At 40.0% G+C, this 20,872-nt stretch overlaps 1 protein-coding gene across 1 annotated transcript in view; it reads right to left on the reverse strand.

Annotated features, from left to right (window-relative positions):
• The window catches only part of PARP4 (poly(ADP-ribose) polymerase family member 4), a 134,610-nt gene that overhangs the window by 53,274 nt on the left and 60,464 nt on the right, over positions 1 to 20,872 (reverse strand). Inside the window, 4 exon segments of the mRNA XM_080798293.1 lie at positions 15,371 to 15,508; positions 18,859 to 18,937; positions 19,080 to 19,126; positions 20,060 to 20,224. Of these exon segments, the coding sequence (XP_080654419.1) occupies positions 15,371 to 15,508; positions 18,859 to 18,937; positions 19,080 to 19,126; positions 20,060 to 20,224 (429 nt within the window).

A 20,872-nucleotide genomic window follows, 5' to 3' on the forward strand; every position in this document is an offset into this window, starting at 1 on the left:
CACCACACATGAAAATAGACTCAAAATGGATGAAGGACCTCAATGTGAGAAAGGAATCCGTCAAAATTCTTGAGGAGAACACGGGCAGCAACCTCTTCAACCTCAGCCGCGGCAACTTCTTCCTAGGAACATCGCCAAAGGCAAGGGAAGCAAGGACAAAAATGAACTATTGGGACTTCATCAAGATCAAAAGCTTTTGCACAGCAAAGGAAACAGTGAACAAAACCAAAAGACAACTGACAGAATGGGAGAAGATATTTGCAAATGACATATCAGATAAAGGGCTAGTATCCAAAATCTATAAAGAGCTTAGCAAACTCAACACCCAAAGAACAAATAATCCAATCAAGAAATGGGCAGAGGACATGAATAGACATTTCTGCAAAGAAGACATCCAGATGGCCAACAGACACATGAAAAAGTGCTCCACATCACTTGGCATCAGGGAAATACAAATCAAAACCACAATGAGATACCACCTCATACCAGTCAGAATGGTTAAAATTAACAAGTCAGGAAATGACAGATGCTGGCGAGGATGCGGAGAAAGGGGAACCCTCCTACACTGTTGGTGGGAATGCAAGCTGGTGCAACCACTCTGGAAAACAGCATGGAGGTTCCTCAAAAAGTTGAAAATAGAGCTACCCTATGACCCAGCAATTGCACTACTGGATATTTACCCTAAAGATACAAACGCAGTGATACAAACATGCGCCCAAATGTTTATAGCAGCAATGTCCACAATAGCCAAACTATGGAAAGAACCTAGATGTCCATCAACAGATGAGTGGATAAAGAAGATGTGGTGTATATATACAATGGAATACTATGCAGCCATCAAAAGAAATGAAATCTTGCCATTTGTGACGACGTGGATGGAACTAGAGGGTATTATGCTTAGCGAAATAAGTCAGTCGGAGAAAGACAACTATCATATGATCTCCCTGATATGAGTACATGGAGATGCAACGTGGGGTGCTTGAGGGGTAGGAAAAGAATAAATGAAACAAGATGGGATCGGGAGGGAGACAAACCATAAGAGAGTCTTAATCTCGCAGAACAAACTGATGGTTGCTGGGGGGAGGGGGGTCAGGAGAGGGTGGTGGGGTTGTGGATATTGGGGGGGTGTGCTGTGTACTGTGGTTAGTGCTGTGACGTGTGAAAACCTGGTGATTCACAGACCTGTACCCCTGGGGCAAAAAATACATTAAATGTTTTTAAAAAAATAAAAAAAAATTTAAAAAAGTTATGTTTACACTATACTGTAGTTTAATATATGTGCAGTAGTATTATATCTTAAAAAAAATTCATACCCTAATTAAAAAATACCTTATTGCTAAAAAAATGCTAACCACCACATGAAATTTGAGTAAGTCATAATTTTTTTTCTGGTGGAGCGTCCCGCCTTGGTGTTGGCTGCTGACTGACCAGGGTGGTGGTTGCTGAAGGCTGGGGTGGCTGTGGCAATTTCTTAAAATAACTATGCTGAAGTCTGCCACATCAATTGGCTCTTCCTTTCATGAACAATTTCTCTATAACATGTGATGCTGTTTGATAGCCCTTTACCCACAGTAGAGCTTCTTTCAAAATTGAAGTTACTCCTCTCAAACTCTGGCGCTGTGTTAAGTAAGTTTATGTAGCAGTCCTTAGAATCCTCTGTTGCCATTTCAACAGTCTTCCCTTCACCAGGAGTAGATTCCATCTCAAGAAACCACTTTCTTTGCTCATCCTTAAGAAGCAACTCCTCATCTGTTCAAGTTTTATCATAAGACTGCAGCATTTCAAATACGATAATAATTTAAAAGTTTGAAATATTGAGAGAATTACCAAAACATGACTCAGAGGCATGAAGTGAGAAAATGCTGGTGGAAAAATGGCACCAAAGCACTTGCTCCACAGTGTCACCACCAATTTCAATTTGTTAAAGAAACAGTATCTGTAAAGCATGAGACAGCACAGCACGATAAAACAAGGTATGCCTGTACTACTTTATGTGCCAAGAGGCAACAGAATTTCAATCCAAAACCCCACCCACACAATCTTTCTAAATGATGGACATGTAATTGGGCTAGAGTAACAGAGAATAAAGAGTGACCCAATAAAAACTGTTGAAGCCCCCCTGGTGTATATGTGTGTGTGTTTCATTTAAAGTACACCCAATATATAAAAACCTGTGTTTACAGAAAAGATAAATTAAATCTTCATATTCCTGTTACTAAAATGATCCATCAATTTACCACGCTCTTTTATATGCCACGTTTATCTGTGCCATTTAAAAAGAGATTTAGGTTAGAGTCAAGATGGCGGAGAAGTAGCAGGCTGAGACGACATCAGGTAGCAGGAGATCAGCTAGACAGCTTATCTAACCATTGTGAACACCTACAAATCCAACGGGAAATCAAAGAGAAGAGCAACAATTCTAGAAACAGAAAATCGATCACTTTCTGAAAGGTAGGACCTGCGGAGAAGTGAATCCAAAGCAATGGGAAGATAGACCCCGGGGGGAGGGGCCGGCTCCTGGCAAGCGGCGGAGCAATGGAGCACAAAATCAGGACTTTTAAAAGTCTGCTCCATGGAGGGACATCGCTCCACAGGCTAAACCGGGGGGAAACCCAGGCGGGGTCAGCATAACCCCAGGTCCTGCGGGGTCACAGAAGGACCAGGGTGTCTGAGTGCCGCAGAGCTCGCAGGTATTAGAGCGGGGAAGCCGGCTACAGCGACAAAGCCGAGGAGTGAGCTCTCAGCCCGGGGCTACCTTGTGCCGGTCGCAGGCTGGGTGGGCTCGGAGAGCAGCCGGAGGTCACAGAGACAGAAACGACCAGGCGCATTTCTCCAAGTGCCAGCAGTTGACCGCTTTCCTACCGGCTTGACCGCAGGCCAGGGAGGCGGGGCAGTTTGGCACTTTTCTCTGAGGGAGCACTGAGGAGCGGAACCCCAAGCTCTCTGCTCCTCCGGGCCGAGAGATTGGGAGGCCGCCATCTTCATTCCCGTCCTCCGGAACTCTATGGAAAGCACTCAGGGAACAAAAGCTCCCGAAAGCAAACCCGGGCGGATTACTTAGCCCGGCCCCTGGCAAGGGCGGTGCAATTCCGCCTGTGGCAAAGACACTTGAGAATCACCACAACAGGCCCCTCCCCCAGAAGATCAACAAGAAACCCAGCCAAGACCAACTTCACTCACCAAGAACAGCAGAATTCTATAGGAGGAGAAAGCAAATCTTATCTGGACAAAATGACAAGGCAAAAAAACTCACCACAAAAAAAAGAACAAGAGGCAGTACCGAAGGCTGGAGACCTAATCAATACGGACATTGGTAACATGACAGAACTAGAGTTCAGAATGACGATTCTCAAGGTTCTAGCCGGGCTCGAAAAAGGCATAGAAGATATTAGAGAAAACCTCTCCAAAGAGATAAAAGCCCTTTCTGGAGAAATAAAAGAACTAAAATCTAACCAAGTTGAAATAAAAAAAGCTATTAATGAGGTGCAATCAAAAATGGAAGCTCTCGGGCACCTGGGTGGCTCAGTGGGTTAAGCCGCTGCCTTCGATTCAGGTCATGATCTCAGGGTCCTGGGATTGAGTCCCACATCGGGCTCTCTGCTCAGCAGGGAGCCTGCTTCCCTCTCTCTCTGCCTGCCTCTCTGTCTACTTGTAATCTCTGTCTGTCAAATAAATAAATAAAATCTTTTAAAAAAAAATGGAAGCTCTCACTGCTAGGATAAATGAGGCAGAAGAAAGAATTAGTGACATAGAAGACCAAATGACAGAGAATAAAGAAGCTGAGCAAAAGAGAGACAAACAAATACTGGACCATGAGGAGAGAATTCGAGAGATAAGCGACACCATAAGACGACACAACATTAGAATAGTTGGGATTCCAGAAGAAGAAGAAAGAGAGAGGGGAGCAGAAGGTATATTGGAGAGAATTATTGGAGAGAATTTCCCTAATATGGCAAAGGGAACAAACATCAAAATCCAGGAGATGCTAAGAACGCCCCTCAAAATCAATAAAAATAGGTCCACACCTCGTCACCTGAGAGTAAAATTTACAAGTCTTAGCGACAAAGAGAAAATCCTGAAAGCAGCCCGGGAAAAGAAGTCTGTAACATACAAGGGTAAAAACATTAGATTGGCAGCGGACCTATCCACAGAGACCTGGCAGGCCAGAAAGAACTGGCATGATATATTCAGAGCACTAAACGAGAAAAACATGCAGCCAAGAATACTATATCCGGCTAGGCTATCCTTGAAAATAGAAGGAGAGATAAAGAGCTTCCAGGACAAACAAAAGCTGAAAGAATTTGCAAACACCAAGCCAGCTCTACAGGAAATATTGAAAGGGGTCCTCTAAGCAAAGAGAGACCCTAAAAGTAGTAGATCAAAAAGAAACAGAGACAATTTACAGTAACAGTCACCTTACAGGCAATACAATGGCACTAAATTCATATCTCTCAATAGTTACCCTGAATGTAATGGGCTAAATGCCCCAATCAAAAGACACAGGGTATCAGAATGGATAAAACAACAAAACCCATCGATATGCTGCCTACAAGAAACTCATTTTAGACCCAAAGACACCTCCAGATTTAAAGTGAGGGGTGGAAAACAATGTACCATGCTAATGGACATCAGAAGAAAGTTGGGGTGGCAATCCTTATATCACATCAATTATATTTTAAGCCAAAGACTATAATAAGAGATGACGAAGGACACTATATCATACTCAAAGGGTCTGTCCAACAAGAAGCTCTAACGATTTTAAGTATCTATGCCCTTAACATAAGAGCGGCCAACTATATAAACCAATTAATAACAAAATCAAAGAAACACATCGACAATAATATAATAATAGTAGGGGACTTTAACACCCCACCCTCACTGAAATGGACAGATCATCCAAGCAAAAGATCAACAAGGAAATAAAGGCCTTAAATGACACATTGGACCAGATGGACATCACAGACATATTCAGAACATTCCATCCCAAAGCAACAGAATATACATTCTTCTCTAGTGCACATGGAACATTCTCCAGAATAGATCACATCCTGGGCCACAAATCAGGACTCAACCAGTGTCAAAAGATTGGGATCATTCCCTGCATATTTACAGACCACAATGCTCTGAAGCTAGAACTGAATCACAAGAGGAAATTTGGAAAGAACGCAAATACATGGAGACTAAACAGCATCCTTCTAAAAAATGAATGGGTCAACCAGGAAATTAAAGAAGAATTGATAAAATTCATGGAAACAAATGATAATGAAAACACAACGGTTCAAAATCTGTGGGGCACAACAAAGGCAGTCCTGAGAGGAAAATATATAGCGGTACAAGCCTTTCTCAAGAAACAAGAAAAGTCTCAAATACACAACCTAACCCTACACCTAAAGGAGCTGGAGAAAGCCTAAACCCAGCAGGAGAAGAGAAATCATAAAGATCAGAGCAGAAATCAATGAAATAGAAACTAAAAAAAAAAAAAAAATAGAACAAATCAACAAAACTAGGAGCTCGTTCTTTGAAAGAATTAATAAGATTGACAAACCCCTGGCCAGACGTCTCAAAAAGGAAAGAGAAAGGACCCAAATAAATAAAATCATGAATGAAAGAGGAGAGATCACAACCAACACCAAAGAAATACAAACAATTATAAGAACATACTATGAGCAACTCTACGCCAACAAATTTGACAACCTGGAAGAAATGGATACATTTCTAGAGACATATAAACTACCACAACTGAACCAGGAAGAAATAGATAACCTGAACAGACCCATAACCAGTAAGGAGATTGAAACAGTCATCAAAAATCTCCAAACAAACAAAAGTCCAGGACCAGACGGCTTCCCAGGGGAATTCTAAAAAACATTTAAAGAATTAATTCCTATTCTCCTGAAACTGTTCCAAAAAATGGAAATGGAAGGAAAACTTCCAAACTCATTTTATGAGGCCAGCATCACCTTGATACCATAACCAGATAAGGATTCCACCAAAAAAGAGAATTACAGACCAATATCCTTGATGAACACAGATGCGAAAATTCTCACCAAAATACTGGCCATTAGGATCCAACAGTACATTAAAAGGTTTATTCACCACGACCAAGTGGGATTTATTCCAGGGCTGCAAGGTTGGTTCAACATCCGCAAATCCATCAATGTGATACAATACATTAATAAAAGAAAGAATAAGAACCATATGATACTCTCAATAGATGCTGAAAAAGCATTTGACAAAGTGCAGCATCCCTTCCTGATTAAAACTCTTCAAAGTGTAGGGATAGAAGACACATACCTCAATATTATCAAAGCCATCTATGAAAAACCCACTGCAAATATCATTCTCAATGGAGAAAAACTGAAAGCTATTCCGCTAAGGTCAGGAACATGGCAAGGATGTCCGTTATCACCACTGCTGTTCAACATAGTACTAGAAGTCCTAGCCTCAGCAATCAGACAACAAAAAGAAATTAAAGGCATCCAAATTGGCAAAGAAGAAGTCAAACTATCACTCTTTGCAGATGATATGATACTGTATGTGGAAAACGCAAAAGGCTCCACTCCAAAACTGCTAGAACTTGTACAGGAATTCAGTAAAGTGTCAGGATATAAAGTCAATGCACAGAAATCAGTCGCATTTCTTTAACAAGACAGAAGAAAGAGAAATTGAGGAGTCAGTCCCATTTACAATTGCACCCAAAACCATAAGATACCTAGGAATAAATCTAACGAAAGAGGCAAAGAATCTGTACTCAGAAAACTATAAAGTACTCCTGAAAGAAATTGAGGAAGACACAAAGAAATGGAAAAATATTCCATGCTCATGGATTGGAAGAACAAATATTGTGAAAATGTCTATTCTACCTAAAGCAATCTACACATTTAATGCAATCCCTATCAAAATCCCATCCATTTTTTTAAAGAAATAGAACAAATAATCCTAAAATTTATATGGAACCCGAAAAGACCTCGAATAGCCAAAGGAATATTGAAAAAGAAAGCCAAAGTCGGTGGCATCACAATTCCAGACTTCAAGCTCTATGACAAAGCTGTCATCATCAAGACAATATGGTACTGGCACAAAAACAGACATATAGATCAATGGAACAGAATAGAGAGCCCAGAAATAGACCCTCAACTCTATGGTCAACTAATCTTCGACAAAGCAGGAAAGAATATCCAATGGAAAAAAGACAGCCTCTTCAACAAATGGTGCTGGGAAAATTGGACAGCCACATGCAGAAAAATGAAATTGGACCATTTCCTTACACCACACACAAAAATAGACTCAAAATGGATGAAGGACCTCAATGTGAGAAAGGAATCCATCAAAATCCTTGAGGAGAATGCAGGCAGCAACCTCTTTGACCTCAACTGCAGCAACTTCTTCCTAGGAACATGGCCAAAGGCAACAGAAGCAAGGGCAAAAATGAACTATTGGGACTTCATCAAGATCAAAAGCTTTTGCACAGCAAAGGAAACAGTGAACAAAACCAAAAGACAACTGACAGAATGGGAGAAGATATTTGCAAACGACATATCAGATAAAGGGCTAGTATCCAAAATCTATAAAGAGCTTAGCAAACTCAACACCCAAAGAACAAATAATCCAATCAAGAAATGGGCAGAGGACATGAACAGACATTTCTGCAAAGAAGATATCCAGATGGCCAACAGACACATGAAAAAGTGCTCCACATCACTCGGCATCAGGGAAATACAAATCAAAACCACAATGAGATACCACCTCACACCCGTCAGAATGGTTAAAATTAACAAGTCAAGAAATGACAGATGCTGGTGAGGATGCGGAGTGAGGGGAACCCTCCTACACTGCTGGTGGGAATGCAAGCTGGTGCAACCACTCTGGAAAACAGTGTGGAGCTTCCTCAAAAAACTGAAAATAGAGCTACCCTATGACCCAGCAATTGCTCTACTGGGTATATATCCTAAAGATACAAACGTGGTGCTCCGAAGGGGCACGTGCACCCGAATGTTTATAGCAGCAATGTCCACAATAGCCAAACTGTGGAAGGAACCTCGATGTCCATCAACAGATGAATGGATAAAGAAGAGGTGGTATATATACACAATGGAATACTATGCAGCCATCAAAAGAAACGAAATCTTGCCATTTGCGACGATGTGGATGGAACTAGAGGGTATTATGCTTAGCGAAATAAGTCAGTCGGAGAAAGACAACTATCATATGATCTCTTTGATATGAGGAAGTGGAGATGCAATGTGGGGGGTTTGGGGGGAGGTAGGAAAAAAAAATGAAAAGATGGGATTGGGAGGGAGACAAACCATACTAGACTCAATCTCAAAAAACAGACTGAGGGTTGCTGGAGGGAGGGGGGACTGGAGAGGGTGGTGGGGATATGGACATTGGGGAGCGTATGTGCTATGATGAGTGCTGTGAAATGTGCAAACCTAGAGAGTCACAGACTTGTACCCTGGGGATAAAAATACATTATATGTTTATTAAAATAAAAAAAATCCAAAAAAAAAAAGATTTAGGTGATATACAACTAAAATTACAGGCATCCCTGCAACGGATAGATATACATATACATAGAGGTAAGATTTTCAGAGTCAGGCATAAATGTATAATTTTTATTGGAAAAGACCTCCTCGTAAATTCAATTTTCTAGCCAGGTAATTTTATAAAGACAAAAAGAATAAGACTTATTCAACAATGAAAGGTCTGTAAGGGATCAAATAAAAACTAGAATGTCAGAGGTGGGGTTTCCAATGTGTAGGCTATAAACACCTGAGAGGTCCAAATTTAATATAGAATTAGTATCTGAAAATTCATATGGTATCAACAGTCTGAAGAATAAGTAATAGGTCTCTGTCTCTCACATATACCCACACAGTATTCTAAAAGGAATATAGATGCTATTGTGATGAGTAAAATATGCAACCTTACCTTTTTTAATCAACTAATACTTAAAGTATAACTACCATCATATAAGTTTCAATTAAAAAAATTTCCTCAGCTTTGAGATACAATTGATCTATTAACATGGTATAAATTTTAGGTGTACAATGTCACGATGTGATATTGGAAGTGATTACCACCATAGGGTTAATAGCACATTCATCACCTCACATAACTTCTAGTTTTGTTTTTATAGTGAGAACATTTAAAATCTACTCTCTTTGCAACTTTCAAGTGCATAATACAGTATTGTTCACTGTAGTCATCATGCAATACATTAGACCCCCCAAAATTATTTGTCTTATGACTGGAAGTCAGTACTCTTTGATGAATAACTGTCTATCACGTTCTATAGCCATTCATCCATTAGTGGACACTTAGGTTTTTTCATGTCTCCATTATTGTGAATAATGCTGCAATTAATACATTGGTGCAGATATCTATTTGAAAGAGTGATTTCATCTGTTTTGGATATATACTCAGAAGTGGGACTTGTTGGATTACATGGTAGTTCTATTTTTAATTTTTCAGGAACCTCTGTATTCTTTGTCTATAGTGGTTGCACCAATTTATAATCCCATGAACAGTGCACAAGTATTCCTTTTTTTCCACATCTGTGTCAATACTTATCTCTTATCTTTTTGATAACAGCCATCCCAGTAGGTGTGAGGTGATACCTCACTGTGATTCACATTTCCCTAATGATGAGTGATGTTGAGCAACTTTTCATGTACCTGTTGGCCACCTGGATGTCTTCTTTAGAAAAATGTCTATTCTGTTCCTCTGCCCATTTTTTCAACAGATTTTTTGTTGTTGTTGTTATTGAGCTACATGAGTTGTTTTTTTTTTTTTTTTTCAAGATTTTATTTGTTTGAGAGAGAGAGACAGAACAAGCTGGGCAAGGAGGATCAGACAGCGAGGCAGGATCCCTATTGAGCAGGAAGTCCCACATGGGGCTTGATCCCAGGACCCTGAGATCATGACATGACCTGAAGGCAGACAATTAACCAACTCAGCCACCCATGCACCCCAAGTTACATGAGTTCTTTATATATTTTGTATATTAACCTCTTCTCTGATATATGGTTTGCAGAAGTTTTCTTCAGTTCCACAGGTTGCTTTTCCATTTTCTTGATGGTTTCCTATGTTGTACAGAGGCTTTTAAGTTTGATGTAGTCCCACTTATTAATTTTGGCCTTTTGTTGCTTGTGCTTTTGGTGTCATATCCAAAAAACCACTGCCAAGGCCTATGTCAAGAAGGTTTTCCTCTGTTTTCTTCCATGAATTTTATGGTTTTAAGTCTTAGACTTATGTCTTTAACTCATTTTGAGTTAATTTTTATGAGCGGTTCAAGAGAGGGGCCTAATTTCATTTGTTTGCATGTAGATATCCAGTTTTCCCAGCACCATTTTTTGAAAGGACCATCCCGTCCCCATTGACTATTCTTGGCTCCCTTGTCAAATATTAGTTGACCATATACACATGGGTTTACTTTTGGGCTCCCAATCTGTTCCATGGGTCTGTGTGTCTGCTTTTATGACAGTACCACACTGTCATTTTCATTACTATAGTTTTGTGCTATAGTTTGAAAACAGGAAGTGTGATGCATCCATATTTGTTCTTATTTCTCGAGATGGCCTTGGCTATTCAGGTTTTTTTGTGGTTCCATCATAAGATATCTCTCCATTCGTTTGTGTCTTCTTCAATTTCTTTCATCAGTGTCTTACAGTTTTCAATGTATATATCTTTTACCTCCTTTGGTTGAATTTATTCCTAAGTATTTTATTTTATTTTCTGGTCCTATTGTAAATGGGATTGTTTTTGCTTTTTTTTTTTTTTTTTAAAGATTTAAAAAATTTATTTGACACACAGAGAGAGAAGAGTAGAAGCAGGAGAGCAGCAGAGGAGAGGGAGACACAGACTCCCCACTGAGCAGGGAGCCTGATGCAGGGCTTAATGCCAGGCTCCTGGGATCATGACCTGACCTGAAGGCAAACACTTAACCGACTGAGTGACCTGGGTGCCTGGGATTGTTTTTTAAATTCCTTTTTCAAACAGTTTGTTGTTAGCTCATAGATTTGTAATTGATTTTTGTATGTTGATATTGATCATGGTGTGTGATCCTTTTGATGTGCTATTGAAGTCAGTTTGCTACTATTATGTTAAGAATTTTTGCACCTATGTGAGCCAGGGATATTGGCCTATAGTTTTCTTATAGTATCCTATAACTAGTCTAAATTTGTTTATTAGTTCTAACAGTTTTTTAGTGGAGACTTAGGGTTTTCTACAGATGAGATGTTATCCACAAATGGAGATGATTTTACTTCTTCCTTTCTATTTGTATGCCTTTCATTTCTTTTTCTTGCCTAATTGTTCTAGCTAGGCCTTCCAGTACTACAATGAATAGGAATGGTGAGAGTGGGCACTCTTATTTCTGATTTTAGAGAAAAAGCTCTATTTTTCACCACTGAGTCTGATGTTAGCTATGGGTTTGTCATATACGGTCTTTATAATTTGAGGTATGTTCCCTCTACACTTAGTTTATTCAGAGCTTTCATCATGAAAGGGGTTTTTTTGTTTGTTTTTTTTAAGATTTTACCTATTTATTTGACCGAGAGAGACATGGTGAGAGAGAAAACACACGCAGGGGGAAAGGGAGTGGAAGAGGAAGAAGCAGGCTTCCTGCTAAGCAGGCAGCCCGATATGGGGCTTGATCCCAGGACCCCAGGATCATAACCCAAGCTGAATGCAGATGCTTAATGACTAAGCCACCCAGGTGCCCCAAGGTATTGAAATTTTCAAACACTTTTTCTGCATCTGTTGATAGGATATTTTATTTTATTTTTTACTAAAGTATACTTGACATACAATGTTATATTAGTTTCCTGTGTACAGCATGGCAATTTGATAAGTTTATTTGTTATGCTATGCTCATCACAAATATAGCTACATTCTGTCACCACATGCTATTACAATAGCATTGACTATACTCTCATGCTATACCTTTAATTCCCATGGCTTATTCATTCCATAACTGGAAGCTTGTGTTTCTCTAGTGTTCTTTCATTTCAACAACTCCCTTTACCATTTCTCATAAGGCAGGACCAGTGGTGATGAATTCCCTTAGTTTTTGTTTGGGAATGTGTCTCTCCTTCATTTCTGAAGGGTAGTTTTGCTAGGTTTATGCTATATTGTGATTTACAAGAAATATGTATTTGATCAACTTATATATATTTGGTCTTTGTCCACTGTTCCTGCCTCACATCTCCCCAAACCCTTGGGATTTCCTAAGTGATGAGAGTGATAAAGGTATCTCTAACAAGAGACACCTCATGTTAACGAGGCAAGTTTTGGACCCCACCTAAGAAGGGGGGCCTGTTGCCAGGAAAATCAACAATGTAACCAGAGATTTAGAACTTTTAGTTCTATCCCCAGACTTCTGGAAGGGGAGTGAGGCTGGAGACCGAATCAATTGACAATGGCCAATGATTTTAATCAATCATGCCTGTGTAATGGAGTCATCATAAAAACCCCAAATCATGGATTTTTAGAGCTTCCACACTGGTGAACACATGGAGATGTGGAAGAATGATGTGCCTGAGGAGGGAATGGAAGCTCTGCACCCTTTCCTCAGACTTTGTCCTATGCATCTCTTCCACCTGGCTATGCCTGAGCTATATGCTTTTGTAGTAAGCTGGTAATCTAGTAAGTAAAATGTTTCTCTGAGTTCTGTGAGCTGCTCTAGCAAGTTAATCAAAACTGAGGAAAGGCTTGTGGGAATCTGATTTATAGCTAGTTGGTCAGAAGTACAGTAACATCCTGGACTTCCATGGTGGTGTGTGGGGAATCCCCCCAACTTCCCTTGGAATTGGTCCAGGAACCCCAAAGAATAGTATTTTTGGTTGGCAATTTTTCTTTTCAGCACTTTGAATAGATCATTCCACTCCCTCCTGACCTCATGGTTTCTGCAGAAAAATCTGCAAGTTAGCCGTATGGGGGAGGGTCCCTTATATGTGATGAGCCATTCTTCTCCTGCTGCTTTCAAAATTCTCTCCTTGTCCTTGATTTTTAATTTTTTTTAAGATTTTATTTATTTATTTGATAGACAGAGATCACAAGTAGGCAGAAAGGCAAGCAGAGAGAGAGGGGGAAGCAGGCTCCCCGCTGAGCAGAGAGCCCCGGGATCACGACCCAAGCCTAAGGCAGATGCTTTAACCCACTGAGCTACCCAGGCACCCTAATGTTTTGATTATAATGTGTTTTAGAGTAATCTTTCAACTGATCCTTTGAACTGCCTGGACCTGGATGTACATCTCTCTCTCAAGATTTTGGAAGATTTTAGCTATTATTTCTTTAAATAATCCTTAAATAATCCTTTTCTCTACTTTCCTGGGATGCCTGTGATACAAATGCTCATTTGCTTAATGGTGCTCCATAATTCATGTAGGCTTTCTTCACTCTTTTTCATTCTTTTTCTTTTTGTTCCTCTAATTTCAAATGATTGGCCTTCAAGTTCATTGATTCTTCTGCATGATCAAGTCAGTTGCTCTGTCAGTTGATCAAGTCAAGAAGCTCTGTCTTGAATTTTTCAGTCTGTCATTGTATTCTTTAGCTCCAGACCTTGTTTCCTTCTGTTTTATGGTTTGTATTTATTTATTAAGCTTCTCATTTTGTTCATGTGTTGTTCTCCCGATTTCATTTAGTTGTTTTTCTGTGTCCTCTTGTATTATATTGAGTTTCCTTAAGATGACTATTTTTGAATTTGTTGTCAAGCAAATCATAGCTCTCCATTTCTTTAGGACCCATTACAGGAGTTTTATTAGTTTTCTTTGGTGGTGTCATATTTGCCTAATTCTTCATGATTCACATAAACCTTGCATTGTTTTCTGTGCAACTCAAGGAGCAAAAACCTCTGTTTTTACAGACTAGTTTGGTAGGCTCCCTGGCTGATGGGATTACCTCTGACACTACAGTTATACAGGACTGGAGTCAATTTCAAGGCTGTTGCTCGGTATATGGTGTGGTCTGCAGTTGACATTCTTGTTACCAGGGAGTCAGGTGTGGATCATGTCTGGTTCCTGGACGGCTGAGATAGCTCAGTACCTTGTTCGGTAGAGTAGCCTGGGACAAGAGATCACTTTACAGTCCACAGCTCCTCAGTCAGCAGACCTAATACCAGGTGTGTGGATGGTTACAGCTTCCACTAGGTCCCTGGGAAGTCTCCTCCTTAGTTGCTGGGTGAGTCCCTGGGAGGGCAAGACTGACCCTGGACTACAGTTGAGAGGAGCTGGAACAAAGTCCCGGAACTGTTTCAGGTTTCACAGCCACAACTGAGATCTGCAGACCTGCCTCTGAAGGTGCAGGTGGATGTCTCCCATGAGGTCTCTGGGTTGGTTGACTGGTCCCTGATCATCACTGGAGGGGCTGAAGCAGAATATAGGGCCCTTTCTGATCTCCTGAAGTGCAGAAATGAGCATCTACCAGGTCCTATGGGACTACTCGTGGACTGTAGCTAGGAGGGTTCTAGAACTGAGAATAGGGCACTTTCAGAATCTTCAGGGTTGTAGATTAAAGTGTCTCCTGCTGGGTCCCTAGAAAATGTCTGAAGGCATATTTTGGTTTTGGTGGGTATTAAAGTAAAAACTACAGTCATAGAGAAACATACCACATGAGGGATTTGGTTGAAGCCTTAGAAGTTTGTCAAGCCTGATTTCATAAGTGTAAGGGCCTACCTAGCCAGAGGGAGCCATTTTGTTGTTTATGCAGTAAACTTAGATTGACCCTGCCCCTCCCAGAGGAACTTACTTAAAAGCAAGTCCGGGAAACCAGTCCCAGGTAGCAAAGCTCAGATACAAGGGCGGGTCAGGCCAGGTGGAGACATCCAATCAGTGGGGTGTGCATACTGTCTCCCTAGCTACCAAGGAGAGTGGGCCCCACCTTTTGGGTGCCAATTCTGACCAAGGTGATAGGCTAGTTCAAATATCTACTAGGGTAAATTGAAATTCAATTGGCCACCCGTGTGTGACCTAGCATAACTGTGCAGTTTTCTGTGTGTTGCAATCTCACTGGCCACCTGTGTGTGGCCAGGCTCAACCACATGGCCTTTGCTCTATAAAAGTTAGTCTGTGAGGCCAGGAGGGGTCACCTCTTTGTAAGAGATAGCCCCGACCAGTCGGTTTGATTCTCGATGCTTGGCACGAAATAAAGCTTTGCTTGACCTTCACTTTGTATCAGTCTCGCTCCTTTGATCACGGACCCATTATTGGGGGACCTATCAACAAGTATTTTCAGTTGTAAAATCTTGGGGTGGTGAGAGCATTTTGTAATGCTGGTTTTTCAGGACTATCAGTAATTTCCAAATTTAAATAATCTATTCTGAAATATTTTTTCAATAGTGTCTCCCATTTTTAAGTAAGAAGTACTATACCTCGCTTTCTTTTTCTGGATGTTTTTCAACCCACATTCTTGGGAGATATGCATCAGACAAACCAACGTGAAGAGAGAATCCATCAATGTCTAAGGAGCTACCTTCCATGGTGCTAATTACAGCTTTGTAGTCTGTGCGCTACGAAACAACAATGACAACAAAGTAAATATTTGAATAATAACATATGATCAATTTGCAGTTACCTGTCAAGTGGTAAACCCTTGCATAATTTATCTAACTCCATCAAGAATCAACAAGGTAGTAATAAATTCCAAAATTATGAAATTTTTAGAAGTCCTGACCATTATCATAACAGTTACCCTCCTGAAATTCTAAGGTTGATGTACACAGTCGAACTGAGAAGTCTGAGACAATCCAAATCCTGAATCCAAAGATTACAGATCTATGTATTTAGGTAGAACTATATCGATATAGCATTATAGCATATAGTAGTACACTAGAACTCAGAATAGTAAAAATAGAAAATTCAACAGAAATCTTATAATTATGCCTTATTTTTAAATTACATTTTCATAAATATAAAATAACTTTTGAAAATGTGGATGATGGGGTGCCTGGGTGGCTCAGTGGGTTAAAGCCTCTGCCTTCAGCTCAGGTCATGATCCCAGAGTCCTGGGATCGAGCCCCGCATCGGTCTCTCCGCTCAGCGGGGAGCCTGCTTTCCCCCTCTCTCTCTGCCTGCCTCTCTGCCTACTTGTGATCTCTGTCTGTCAATAAATAAAATCTTAAAAAAAAAAGAAAAGAAAAGAAAATGTGGATGATGAGCTTCAAAACAATAAAGGCAATGGGATATATTGTAAAATGGCCATAAAGTCTTTCCATTCCTGTGTGCTTGTTCCTTTGTAATGTGACCTTGCATCTCTTCCTATCGGAAGGTAACATCTATTTCTCTGCCCTTGAATCCAAAGTTGGACAATGTGACTTTCTTTCATGTGATGCAAGAGGCTTGTAAAACATTGGTGCAATGGGGCTTGCCTTTCTCTGTTGCTACTGAGAACTCTTCTACTAACTATATGAATGAACCTGAGCTAAACTGCTGGATAAAGAGAGACATGGTCATCACCCCAACTGACACCAGGCCAACCGCCAGGTATTAGAATAAACCCATTCTAGACTATCCTGTCCCAGGCAAGCCAGTGCAGCCCATTAGAACTGCCCAGACAATTCACAAAACTGTGAGAAATAACAAATGTTATTATTTTAAACCATAAGGTTTTGAGATTGTTACACAGCAGAAGCTATCTGATGCAGAGGGTTTCTTGTTCAGGATAGACTAAATATATATGTTTACCTCCATTCCTAGCAAAATCCTAAAATTCTCTACCATAAAAAGGAACCAATTAAAGGGTTTAAACCCATAAAGATATTGAGGATAGGAACAAAGACAATAGCAGTTGAGAGATGTCACAAATTTTTTTAAAAAATGGAAAGTTGATAGAGGTATGGTAAGTGACTCAGCTAGAGTGGAGGTAGTTACTACCTGGGTCTGGTGGGGGACTACAGCAACCTGGTAAGGCTCATACCCTGGTGGTACTGCAGAAAACAGTGGTAAATAGCAAGTAGACTATGCACTAAGTTCTTAATAAAGGCCCCCTCCCTGTCCAAAGTAACCAAGCAGCTAGCACCAATAGCTAGTACTCTGTTCTCTCATTAAAGAAAACTGAAGATTCATTTCTTAGAAAAATTCAAGCAAACAGCATCCATATTGGGGAATTTTAGGCATAAAAAAGCATAGAAATATAGGGCAGCAAACTGGGGAATGAAGTAAAAGTTGGCAACCTAATGTGTGGGCCCCTCAGTCACTCTACCTAGTCATACTTTATGAATAAGCTAGAGGTGTTCTGAATAACCACAGAAGGGCTAAACCACCACCACGGGACTCACCACCCAACAGCCAGCCAGTTGCCAGGGCCCCTAGTGCAGGGTCTTTGGTCCGCTAGCTCCACCCACCTCAGAGCACCTAAATAGCTTTCTTGTGTCTCAGTGACAGTTGAACACAGAGAGGTCACCCAGGCATTTGAGGAAAAGCCTCTAACCCAAAATATGGAAACCGAAAAAAGGAACTTAAAAAAAAAATACAACCCAGGGAAGAGAAAAATATATATATTATGCTTTCAGAGAAACAAGAAAGAGAAGATAATGTACCCATGAAACACAAAAGATGCTATAAAAAAGGAGTACTTATAGAACAGAAAAGAGTTCTTACAAATTAAAAATGAGAACTTTTTAAACACAAATTTCAGTAGAATGGAATTTAAAATTGAGAATATCAGCCAGAAAGTAGAACAAGGAAACAATACAAAGGTCAAAGGAGAGAAAAAGAAAGAAAACAAGAGGCTCAATCCAGGGGACGACTAACTTAAAGGCAATGCAAAAGATGAAGGAAAGAGGAACAATTTATTGTAAAAAATGTAACAAAATTTCCTAGCACTAAAGGCTATGCATTACATACAATGAATGACTATCACATTCTTATGAAATTTCAGAATACCAGGGATAAAGAGAAGATCTGAAACTTGTAAAATTTAAAACAAAACAAAACACACTACATACAAAGAATGGGGGATAAGAATAGCATTTAACTTCTCAAAAGTAACACTGGAAGCTATAAGATAATGTTTTCAATATTCTGAGGAAGATGATTTTCAACCCAGGATTAAACATCTCAGCAAATGATCAGCATTCATACATGGATTAAGGCTAGCTGCAGACATTGCTGCCCACAAGCTGAGGAAATTAACAGAGGCTGTGCTCTGCCAAATGGAGGGGAAAAAAACAAGAAAGAGGATAAAGAGGAAAAGCCCTACAAAGGAGAATCATAAAGAAAGGCCCTGGGACAACAGATGTCCTGTGGTAACCAAGCTGCATTGGGAGTGGAGAGACAGAAGGGAGGAAGGTCTCAGGGGAAAAACATTATCTGAATTATTAGGAGCATTCAACAGTGACCAATAGTATTCCGAAGAGTTTCAATCTATGTGTGAGTGAGGTTAGTGGAGAGATAAGAGAAGGAAATTTTCATGTACCACAACAGGAAATCAAAAAATACTTTTGAATCAGATGAATCAAGAGCAAGCACTTAAAAAAAAAAAAAAAAAAAGAGCATTTACAACTTCGGAGGGCACCAGAAAGGAGGTAAAATATTTAAAGTGGTTCAGTGTCTCTGGAGGCTGGTCTGGAAGATGCAGGGCAGAACCAGGCTGCTTCTTCTTGTGAGAAGCCGTTGTTAGCATTATTTTCTTCTTCTTTTTAAGATTTTATTTTTTAAGTAATCTCTACACCCAACGTGGGGCTTGAACTGAGAACCCCAAGGTCAAGAGTTGTGTGCTCCACTGACTGAACGAGCCAGGCACCCCTGTTATTATCATTATTTTTTAAAAATTTTAAACCACTTTAATGAATTGCCTTTATAAAATAAAACTAATGCTAAAATAAAAGCTCCTAAAAAAATAAAAGAAAGATTTACTAACCTTTTGTCTCAGTTTATGTGTATCACTAGAAATGGATTCAATCACATATGGCATCTCAATGGACATACTCAAAGAGAAGCTACCAAAAAAGAAGAAAAAGTCTATGATCTTAAATATTAAACAAAACTTGTTGTCATTTCATAGAATTTTAAGTAATATTTGAAACCATAAAACTAATATCCATTGAATGTCTGAAGAGGTTTTATATTTTTGGTACTAACCTTTGTTTTGTTCCTATTTTCTCTATATAAATCTTCTCTACTGTATCCTATTAAAAGAAAAATATATATGTATAACTAAGTATCTACTAAGTTTCACAATGAGAACTCTAAGCTGAATGTAATGTTACCAAGACTACAATCTATAGTAGCAACAAGACAACCGGTCTCACTTCCCAGTACTGAGACACAGAACATTTGCTCATGGAATGACAGTAACTTCTAAAATGCAACTGGTATCGGGGACAATTTATCACCAATTTAACAGAGATTTTCAACCATACATATGTCTATATGTGTGTACACACAACACACACACACACACACACACATCATACCTTTATATGCATACACACACACACACATACACACACATAATTTATATAAATACACACAAAGTAGAAACAAACTGTTACCCAGTAGCTTGTTCTACAATCTCTGGCAATGGAATTAAGGATTGTTGAAATTTTCCTCTTTGGTTTATTTGCATTCTTTATGCTTATCTAAATTCCTCATAATTAACATGTAGTACAGACACAAACATTTTTTAAGTGACTGAACAGAATAAAAATATTACACCTATTGAGCATAACTGTGTCTCTATTCATTTTACAAACATCGCATATATCTAAATGCATAAATGGCATTAAATTGACTTCATGCCAGAAAGATTAGATTTTTTTTCATGTATTATTATTATTATTATTATTTTTAGAGAAGGGGAGAGAGAGAGAGAAGCATGGGAGGAGGGAATGAGGGAAAGAGAGAATCTTAAGCAGGCTCCACACCCAGCATGGAGCCCAACTCAGGGCTTGATCTCACAACCCTGAGATCATGGACCTGGGCCCAAATCAAGAGTAAGATGCTTAACCAACTGAGCGACCCAGGTACCCCTGGAAAGATTAGCTTATTTTAGATGTTTTTAAATTCCCTATCAATAAATCACCAAAAAAACTTCTTTAAAACTTTCTAAGCACACGAACCTGAATGTTTTCGTTCAAAACTTTGTCCTGTTGCCAGGGTGCCACAGCAGCAGGCATGAAGAAGATAGCCGTGTTGCCTTGGATGCTGAGTTCCGTGATGTAGGTAACTTTGATAAGGACCTTAGCCTTAGGGGGTAGATTTCCAACACTAACAGTAAAAACATCCTGAAATAGAAACACATGACTCATCTTTCTCCTCAAAAGTACGTCCATTCTAGGCTAGTTAATCCCTCCTATTACATGAGCCACTTAAATTATAATCTACCAGACTCTTCCTCAGAAAATGAGCATAGACCCTACAAGACGAATGGGCATGGGGCAGTGCTAAAGGAGAATCCCGGAGCGGGTCCGCAGGGGTGGGGATGGCATGACGTCTACAGGGGGGTAGAAGGAGAGGAGGCCCTTTGGGAGCAGGACCTTGCCCTGACTGGGGAGTGTCACCTCTGTCCTCTACACCAGAGGCCCTGCATGCAGGGCTCTGCTGCACAGACAGTCTCCACATAGCCCCTTCTTGAAGAAGCTGTAGCCTCTCTGACCTCCACAGCATCTAGCAGCAATTCTACCAGTGGCTGTAGTGTTAGAACAGTTTCACTAAGTTGGTCCTCACTTTATTCCTTTAGCCTGCAGTTCGTGCATCATTTTATCTTTTTTTTTTTTTTAAAGATTTTATTTATTTATTTGACAGACAGAGATCACGAGTAGGCAGAGAGGCAGGCAGAGAGAGAGGGGGAAGCAGGCTCCCCACTGAGCAGAGAGCCCGATGTGGGGCTCGATCCCAGGACCCTGGGATCATGACCTGAGCCAAAGGCAGAG

Source organism: Martes martes (genome assembly GCF_963455335.1).
Source record: "Martes martes genome assembly, chromosome: 3".
Taxonomy (NCBI): domain Eukaryota; kingdom Metazoa; phylum Chordata; class Mammalia; order Carnivora; family Mustelidae; genus Martes; species Martes martes.